Here is a 10,427-nt window from a genome sequence, read left to right as displayed (position 1 = left end):
AAGTGAGAAAAAATCCCAATTACTGTTTCAGTTATTACAAAACAATTAATCGAACTCTTCTCACAGACACACACAAACGAAAATAATTTTAACAAAATCATTAAATTTGCAATGAAAATTGATTCTTTAACAAATAATTCTTGGGCAAAACAATCAATTTTGTCAATTATCGCTCAAAGAAGATCGGAACAAACTTACCATAGCTGAACGGCAAAGCAGCTCTTTGTTTCCCGAATGAGATTAGGGTTTTTTTCTTTCTCGTAAGGAAAAATTCCTCGGAAAAATTAGATCTTTCCTTGATAAATTTCGGAATCAGATGTTCTTTTTGCTTTGGGGAAATGACATCTGCCGTTGAAGCAAACCCTAAAATGGCTTCCAGACTCTGGAGTCTTCTAGAAAACAGACCTCTCTTTGGAGAATATTACGAAACAACCATGAAGGCGAAAAGACAAAACCACCCCTTATATTTTTTTTTAGAATTAATTGCACAATGTGATATTTTTTTAAAGGATTTGAATAATGTGATTTTAAGGCCACAGCTTTCACAAAAAAATTAATATACGTATTATTTTATTTTTTAAATTGACTACATCATTAATTATTCAGAAAAAAAAGACTACATTAACCAGTAATATTCTTTTAGAAATTGAAGGGTCAAAATTGTAAAAAAGAAAATTACAATTTGTAAGAGGCAAAACAGAAAAAATTCAGAGGTTAAAATGTTAAAAATCCAAACTTCAGACCCAGAACTGAAAAAAACAAAAAAAAAAACAAAAAAAAAAAGCCCAGATGACTGGAAAAGCGAAAGAAAACCCAATAGAGAAGAAGAGCATTTGACTAGCCTAATTTTACACATTTCCTCTGCTCTGTTAATGCCATTGTAGAGGTCAGTTTCCTTTTAAATGTGGATATTTTACGTATACATATTTTGCTTTTTGTTCTTTCTTTTTGGAATTCTTTTATGTTTTTAGTTTTTGCATATATATGTATTTATGGCAATTTACATGTCTGTTGTCTGCTGTTGATTCGTTGTTTGTAATTAAAGGTGTGTCTTTTTGGACCAAATTAGGACTCGATTTGGGTTTCAATGAGAATATTGTATGATCCCAAAGGAAGTAGAACAAAGCTTAAGCTGTTTTTTTTTTTTTTTTTTTTTTTTTTTGGCGTGGCATCAATGCTTGGGTAGAATGCGGGGCTGGAGATTCCCTTTTCTGAACCGAATGATATATATATATATATATATATATATGTTAAGGAAGAGGTGTTTCTGTTTCTTAAGTGTTGCTTTTTCTGGAAAATGTGTTTTTTTTTTTTTTTTTTTGAGAAAATTAGGATGATTACAGAAACATCCCTTTAGTTGGAATCTTGGTCGAAAAAAATGTGGAAATCATCCAAATTTTTTGTTGTTGTACTATGGATTTGGGATTTAGTAGTCTCTGTCTAGTACAGAATCCTAATTTGAATGATGAAGTAGACTTGAATTTTCAAGTAGACTTAGACAAGAAACAAATAGACGGTTAGCCTCTTGCCAAGCCCGTTATGCCAAAAGTAGAAAAATGTTTGGGGGCACTACTAGTTCTAAGCACCATGACTAACTAAGAGAAGCACTACCAGTTCTAAGCACCACGACTAAGAGAAGGTTGGTCCTAAAAGTTGATCCCATACTATATAGTACTCAGCTTCTCTTAGTATGTAGTACTTAGCACTACCGATGTTTGATAGCATTGTTAAAAAATTATATGCATATGGCCTATTGTTTGTTTGTTATTGCCTTCTAGTTAAGGGTATCAGTGATGCCCAATATCACAACTCGCATAAGATAGGTCTCACATGCATCGCACATGTAAAAAGAACCTATGCCATATGAGTTGTGGTGATGTTCACCTTCGTGGGTCTTATGCAAATATGAGTTAGCAAATAGGAAGCTAACTGGAGATTGATCAAGTTTACTGTTTGTTATGTTGAATGTCTTTGGTTTATTATCTCAAGCTTATGTAACCAATTTCATGTTTGTTTCTTAGTCTTCTCCGTTTCGATTGCAGATTGTGATTTTCACCTCTATCAACTTGGAGTAGAAAGAATTAGCAAAATGGCCTATGAGATAACTGAGCAAAAGAGTAAGCATTTCGAAAGAAACCAGCATTTGGTGGAATCTACCTTCAAGTGCCTTGGTTATGTTTCTTTTCTTTTGTGAAAGTATATGCTTTTAAATCCAAGATTTTTTTGCAAACATTGCAGAGATTGGCATAGGTCTTATTGGATTTGGCATCTTTTTCTCATTACTTGGTGTGATTCTCTTCTTTGATAGAGGTTTGCTTGCATTGGGGAATGTAAGGTTTTTCCTTAGCTGAACACATGCGACTTTATTTCTTCCATAATCCCAGTATTCTCTTACGTCTGTGTTACCAATTTCAGATCTTTTGGTTGACTGGGGTAGCCATTTTGCTCGGTTGGCGTTCTACTTTGAAACTTTTTACCAACCAAGCATATTACAAGGTACTTGTAAGAAGCAAAGAACTGTTTGTTCAAATGAGGATCGATTTCAAAATTTTCTTGTTATATTTTTATTTGATTTACGGTTGCTAATCACTTCATTTTTATCCGTATGAAACCACTCAAATACAGAAGTGCTAACATTTTATTTTACGTTGTCGAATGATTAGCAAACGCACCCTGCTAACACCCTATCTATCACATTTACAGCTACAATAGATGTTAAACTTACTTTTGTTAAATGCATTTAAATCACAATGCATTACAATACAATCCAGTAGCTAGCATGACATTTCTTTTTTTCTATAGCCTAGGAATCCCAAAACCTACTTAGCGGGCGGCTCCATGAACCATACAATCTTTCTGAAGCTTGAAACTCTTGGTTATTTACCAGGTTGGTGACCCTGAGGAATTGAACCCTGGACCTTGTGAGAGCAAACCGCAGGCCTGACTGCTCGACCAACCCTCAGAGTTTAGATCATTTAAATCAGCTAACTTTGGCAAATCCTTGGACCCTTTAGTATCCACAAACGTTACAAACGCCTCAATTCATATTTTATTTAGCAGAAAAGACATGAGACAATGGAGTGGATAGATATTATTACCTATTTTTACTCCCTTGAATGCGAATAGCACTACCTTTTGTCATTGGAATAATTGTGTGGATTAAGGGCATTTTTTTAGTGGTTAGGTGGGCCTCGTTCACGGGGCTGGTACTTTTAACTTAGCTGTGAGGTTGTCTGGTATTCTTCCCTTTCCCATGGAGGAAAATTCAGCCAGAAAAATCATACTCGAAAAGTACGTAGAGTTTGTAGTCTACCGCAGTAAGAAAAACTATTGTGGATAACCCGACAAAGATTGATGCTATCTTAATTAAATGGTGTTATATGTGCAAGTTCCTCTGGTTTATTTGCATCAATCTTGCCACCTTTTCTTCGTCTCCTTCTTTCTTTTTCATTTATTTGTGTTTGTAATCCTCTGGTTTTGGAAGGCTGTTGAGAGTCTATTACTGTGGACGAGCTGAAATACAAAATCCCGCTGTAACTGGCTTACAGGCCAGTTTCATATTGCTGTAGCTGTTAAATAACTTATTGATTACTGCACACCATGTGAAGACGCTGCCCCCTACCAGCGCTGCTGCGTAGGGTTTCTCCCCCAAAAAGTACTTTGTTATTCTTTTACGAAAACACATTTATTGTCGATAATTTTTTTAAAAAGTAATTTAAGGGCCGCAACCTCAATACCAAACTGAGCCTATATTACTTATGCAAGTGCAGTGGAGACTCTCTAGTTAGTTTTTCTCCTCATTAGGTTATGCCTATTATGGTTGTTGAGTGGTTCTGTTGTTGGAGAGGCTTGGGCGATTGTCAAGACGATGCATTTGGAGGAAAATTCTTTGAATGTATGTGATAGAGAGAGAGGGACCTGATCTGTTCCAGTGTTTTCTCAAATACTAACTGTATAGTTGGAAATACTATGATCTAACAGTCTTTTCCCCATCTCTTTCAAAGTTATCAAATAATATATATAGATAAAGTTTGAACATCAAATGAAAAATCTTCTTAAGTAAATCTTTGAGCTCTTGATTGTGAAAACCATTATATCTGCAGTGAAGATTGACCTCACCGATTTTCTCCACGTTTCTTGCAGGGCACTATATCTTTCTTTCTTGGGCTATTTTTCCTTTTTGTTCGATGGCCACTAGTTGGAATAATCTTGGAAATATATGGTTGTATTATTCTCTTTGGGTTAGTCTCTGCTCTTAATCTTAAGCTTCAAATTGGATAATTTTGTGGTTCTTCTGCTAACATTCCTCTATTGTATGGTTGTAGTGGTTTTTGGCCATCTGTAAAGGTGTTTCTGAATCACATTCCAGTTGTGGGATGGATCATAAGTTATCTTTTCTGGTGAGTTCCTCTTCCTCTTCAATTATCATGCTTTCAAGCTGTGTGTGTGTGTGTGTGTGTGAGAGAGAGAGAGAGAGAGAGAGAGAGAGATTTTGTAATCATTACTCAAAAAAAGAACAAAAGTGAAAGGAAAAAGAAAATAGAATCTGCATTAATATTTTGTAAGCATTACTCGAAAAAAAAAATGGAAGGAAAAAAAAAAATAATAGATGCCAATTATATCTAATTTACAGCCAAGTGCTTTTGAAGGTAATCATTGAATTTAAATCACATTAGTGAGGTTTTTGTAGTGTATCATGAGGTTTTATGCATTTTTACAAATTTTAGTTAATGTACCATGAACTGGTTCATTCCTAAGGCGTTTTTCATGACATCTGGGCACATTCATTCTTGTTAGAATGAGACGTTCATGTGTCTTCTTCATTGAATTGAATCTTTTATATGGTCCCAAATTCTAATTGCACCGAGATTTTTCGTTGGTTTACAAACTCTATTGACTTGCAGATTCTTTATCCACCATAAGAGGACGCTTTCGACTTGGTTCAGATTGCGAAGAAGTGATGTCTTCTCAGTTTGAGAATCATCGTTCAGATAAGCATAAGAAGGAAAGGTGGGGCTAGAACTGTGCTATATATGAGGACCAGATTAATGGTACAAAAAGTTATCGAGTATTCAGCTCGCAAACTGTGATTATCTGAAAGAGAATGGTTTTGTATTTTGTAAGTTAACAATGAAAAAATAATTGAACAAGTTTCATATTTTCAGCATAGCTACAACTTCTTTTGAACAAAATGACTGAAAATAATAGGAAAAACAAAAACAAAAACAATACAAGAGTACATAACGAAGGTAAACTCAAAAGCGAAAGTGAGAGACAGAAAAATAAACATCCTCAAAATCTGCAAATTCAAGAAAATGAAGATTGTGTATATATCAACTATAAAGTTTAATTTCAATCTGAATTAAAAATATTAAAAAGAATAAAAGAATAAAAGAAAAGAAAAGTGGGCGCTGAGCCTATCTCGTCATCTGGCTATCGTCATGCAAAGGACATGTTTGATCAGAGAATCACTGGAGGTGTAGATTACATGGTTAATCTCACGAATAGTTTATACAACTTTAGTTCTTGATTTTTTAAATGTGTACAGTTAATTCTTGATGTTTTATTTTATTTCAGTTTTAATTTTTTTATAATTTAGTGTTAAATATTTGACATAATTTGTATAAATTATAAACTAAAATTAGAAATATATAAAGTTTAGAAACTAAAACAATATAAAATAATTCTTAAAATAATCTCATTTTTATTTTATATTAAAAATAAAATCATTTTAAAAACGCTACCAAACGAGCCATCAAGATTGACAATGTTCTTTCCGTACTTTATATTATATGAGTCACATTAAATTATCGTTCCTAATTTTGTAAATAAACACATGCATATATTGATACGGGAACACTGTCTTACTTTTCCTTTTGCATTCATGTACATGGCCATACTTTGAGGCACGAGCTAGAAAACTAGAGCCCCACCACCACGTGCTTTTCTTTTGTCTTCCATAAATTAAGAATCCGCAAGGCATAAGTGGAGCTAAAGAAGCCTAGCATGTTTCTATCTTCACTCTAGGATTAGATTTTTCTCCCACAAAAAAAAAAAAAAAAAGAAAAAAAAAATCTGAAAGTAGTAGTGGTAGCATATAGCAGTGAAGATGAGCGACGGCGGCCGAGACAGCGGGAAACCATCATCTTCGGGCAAAGGAAACGTCCAACAAGGGTCTAGTTTCAGCAACCAGCCACTGCCAAGGGGCCAGACGAAGAACAAAATTATGGCTGAGATTTTCAAGCCATCCAAATGATATTATCGTTCATTATTATCCCAAATCTTCATGGGATAATTAACTTGTATGTTAATGCAGTTGGTTTAGTACGTACTTGTTGTGTCTTTTTCTTGTTGGGTATATGGTTTTGTCTGTAAATTGCTATTTTCTTATTAACCTTTCTTCTAGATCTGTATGATCTCTCTTATAAATATGATAATATAAAGTGTTTGCACTTTGATGCTTAATTGTTTGTTTGATAAATGCTTTCCAAAATAGCGAAGTAACAATTGAAACATTTTCTCAGAGTAGTACTACTTTTTTTTTTTTTTTTTTTGGTCACTCGATGATAGTTGGCTACTTAGTTTGATCACTTTTGTCTTTTAATTTTTTTTTTTTTTGTTCATTTTTGGTTTATAACTCACCTTTACAGAATCTTGCCCAAAACATTTGTGCGCCTACCAAAAAATAACCGCAAGTAAAATAACATACCAAGTTTCCACAAATTGAAAATCTAAATCGGATAAATTGTCTTTTATACATAGAGCTTATAACATGGACGATTTTTCTCTTCTTTTTTTTTTAAGATGAAATTCATTACTCAATTTAGTAGTTTTAAACGACCATTCTTTTTCTTTTTAAGATGAAATTCATTACTCAATTTAATGTTGGATTGGATGATAAATTGTCTTTAGTCATTATATACCAACGCACATATATCACTTATTTTACATATCATTTAAATTTAGTAAACCAGATCACATAATATGTGATCAGAAACTAAATACTAAAAAAATTAAGTAATTCATTAGACGCCAAAATTCAATTGAAGGACAAGTTAATAGGACTAAAAAACGGACAGCAAATCTTAACTCACCACATGTGGTACCTAACAGATTAAAGGATGTATCTTACATTATATCTAATAGTTTTGGGAGCGTTTATTGAAAAACGAGACAAAACAAAATAAGTTAGGCGAGGTGCTTTAAAATTATATAAAAGAATTGTGCCTTGTCCCAATTTTGCACTAGAGTGAAAAAAAAAATCTACTGATATAAGACACAATTCTAAACAAATTATGTTAATACATATAATATTGAGGAAAATAAATTTAGTAAATTAAAATCATGTACCACATTTACTATTTATCTTAAAGTTATTTGTTGACATTATATTTTATTATTATAGTTATCATATGATTTTATTAAACTTAAAGCTTTGCTAATCGAGTTTTCAGTTTTAATGTGCAGTGCAACTAGCTCGATGTGGGAACTCAATGTGCTAAACTTATGAAAAAAATGATATTTATTATGATTATTTGATATGATATTTTACCTCTATTATGATTGATTTAATGATGAATTATTATTTTATATTTTTATTGTGTGGTATTATGTAAATGTGTTGAGAGAAGGCTATTTTGTGAATTGAGTGAACTTTAGGCGCCTAATTGAAGAAAAAAAATAGAGACTTTAGAGCTAGCTATTTTGTGAATTGAGTGAACTTTAGGCGCCTAATTGAAGAAAAAAAAATAGACTTTAGAGCTGATTTTATGAAGTTAGGACAAATGTTAGAGGCTTAAAAAAACTTAGACACTTGTCCTACTATAAGGTCACTTTACTTTTGCTTGGTCTCTATCATGTTTAGACTTCATATTTAGGTCTATTTCAACAAAAAAGCCTAGAACTCCAACCATAACATTTTCTTCTCTCTTCTCACTCCTTTTCTCACCCAAAACTCAGAATCAAACCTAGGTTTTCAAGAGGGAATGAGCTAAAAACTCAACCAGCCAATTTCAACTCATTTTCAACCTAGAACCAAAAATAATCACCAAGGTTTTGAGCTTCTATTCGCGTAGGAACACGTTTTTCTTTGAGGGATCTTCTTTCTTATGTTAGAAACTAAGATTTTAGAGATTAAGATGTTGAAATCCTACTTAAGATGATTTTTGATGTGGCTTATCATGCATGTTCATTGTACACGCTTAAAAGTAAATTTTTTGAGGTTTTGGTTAAAATATTAGTTTATGGGTGAAATTAATGATTTTAGCTTGATATTATTGATGATTATTTGAAGATAAACTCTTACTAGGATGATGATTTATGTATTTGAGAGTGGTCTTTGAAGATTAAACTTTGCATGCTAGGTATTTGATAAAATGTTCAAATATAAGTCCTCTGTACAGCAATGTAGATTCTGTTTTCGTGCTATATATACTTATGATTTTGACTGATCTTATATTTTTATATTAAATTATACATCTCAAACTTTACGTGAGTTTTTAAATCACTCTAAACGGATTTTTTTACATTTAGTTATGAATTTTATAAGTTCAGCTACAAAAGCTGTCATTTTCCTTACGAGATTATACTTCAATCCAGATTTCGGACTGTTTTTGGTTAGTATAAAAAATATGAAACCTATCATGTAGTAGTTCTAAAAAGAGGGTTTTGAGTCTACTTTTATTTGCCACTGATCTTATAATATTTTGAGTTTTGATGAATTAGTTATGAATATTTTCGTAACAATGAGCAGTTATGTGTTTTGTTAAATGATGATATGAATGTGATTTTTGAAAATTATCGTTTTTAAAGGTTAATTAGCACATTGAAGGCTCCCTACAACCAGCTAGTTTGTGCTTTTAAAGTGGTGATCAAAATTCAGGTAAGTAGAGTTAAAGCATTTTTTAAACTGCATCACAAGACCTGTTTGACGAAATGACTTGTTCAGAATTATGATTTATGCAAGTTTATTCTCTTATGAAATTCTCATATGATTATGTTCAAAGAGTATTCATGATTAATTATTTTGAAAGAGATTATGATATTTGCTTATTATGTTTTTATGTTTTAAGAGATTTTATGGTATGATATATGGATGGGAGGCTGGGTAAGCAAGGGTGCGAGGGACCGGTGCCCCAAATTAGAATAACTGTCTCTTTAAGACAATTAGAGAAAAATACTAGTGAGAAGTCTCTTGTTGATCACAAGAGAAAGAGATTCTAAAAACCCCGCTTAGTGTTTAAGAGAAGAGAATTGACAAAAATTAGAGAAGGTCCTATAGAGAGAGAGGCTTACTTAGAACCGAAGTTCTGTATCATACCTAAACTAAGAATAAGTATGAAAGTTATGAACAATGTTTAATAAATAGATTTCAGCCATAGAGATTTTAGATACTTTATTTGAAATTTACTTACTGAGTTTTTACTCATTAGTTTTACCTTGTGATGCAGATGATGTTGTTACCGAAGAGTAAAAAAAATGATTTTTAAGGTTGGTTGAGTACTCCAAGTCCTACAGCTAGCATCTTGCTTATATGTATTTTCAAACAATAGATGGGCCTAAAATGTTTTTTTTTTTTTTGTTACTATGTCGCTTTTGAATAACTGTTTAATGCCTAAGATTTGTAGTTGTAATCATTTTGCGCATTGACTCATTTTGTTCAAAAATCTTTACAAAAATTTTATGATGACTTCAACAACAAATTTCTGCATCTTAAATATAACATTATTTTAAATGTAGAAAATATGTTTTAAGTAGCACAATCTCGCTAAATTCGGCCCCGATTTAACGTCTGGGGCGTTACATGGCCCCGTTCACTTCACCGATTCGAGTTTAGAATTCGAGTTTTGCTACAGTAAAAAGTTATCAGAAACAGTCACATCTAACTTTTTTGCTACAGTAAAAAGTTCTCACATAAAGTCACATTTCAATTCGAATTAAAAACTCGAATCAGCGAACTAAACGGGCCCATAGAAACTCTATGGACTTGCAGATTCTCGATCCACCATAAGAGGACGCTTCGACTTGGTAAAGATTGCGAAGAAGTGATGTCTTCTCAGTTTGAGAATCATCGTTCAGATAAGCATAAGAAGAAAAGGTGGGACTAGAACTGTGCTATATATGAGGACCAGATTAATGATTCAAAAAATTCCTGAGTATTCAGCTCGCAAACTGTGGTTATCTGAAAGAGAATGGTTTTGTATTTTGTAAGTTAAGAATGAAAAAATAATTGAACAAGTTTCATATTTTCAGCATAGCTACAACTTCTTTTGAACAAAATGACTGAAAATAATAGAAAAGAAAATATTAAAAAAGAAAAAAGAAAAGAAAAGAAACCAAAAGTCGGCGCTAGTCGTATCTCATCACGACGTCATCTTGCTATCGTCATGCAAAGGACATGTTTGGATAAGAGAATCACAAGAGGCGTA

The 10,427-nt window shown here is 32.5% G+C and overlaps 1 protein-coding gene across 2 annotated transcripts; it reads left to right on the top strand.

Annotated features, from left to right (window-relative positions):
• The first annotated feature begins 766 nt into the window (after window positions 1-766).
• On the top strand, window positions 767-5,929 carry LOC21386762 (vesicle transport protein GOT1). Of its 2 annotated transcripts, XR_002902322.1 has the most exons (8): window positions 767-886; window positions 2,043-2,117; window positions 2,239-2,330; window positions 2,416-2,496; window positions 4,144-4,241; window positions 4,326-4,400; window positions 4,905-5,051; window positions 5,907-5,929. XR_002902322.1 is itself a non-coding variant. In XM_024166436.1 (7 exons), coding segments are annotated over exons 2-7 (375 nt in total). In that variant the 5' UTR covers window positions 767-886; window positions 2,043-2,089; the 3' UTR covers window positions 4,906-5,157. The 2 variants fall into 2 exon arrangements, 1 of the variants encoding a protein (XP_024022204.1); XM_024166436.1 differs by lacking the exon at window positions 5,907-5,929 and having other exon boundaries at window positions 4,905-5,157.
• Window positions 5,930-10,427: the final 4,498 nt, after the last annotated feature.

Source organism: Morus notabilis, unplaced genomic scaffold, assembly GCF_000414095.1.
Source record: "Morus notabilis unplaced genomic scaffold, ASM41409v2 Scaffold444, whole genome shotgun sequence".
NCBI lineage: Eukaryota > Viridiplantae > Streptophyta > Magnoliopsida > Rosales > Moraceae > Morus > Morus notabilis.
This window is presented reverse-complemented; position numbering and strand designations above follow the sequence as displayed.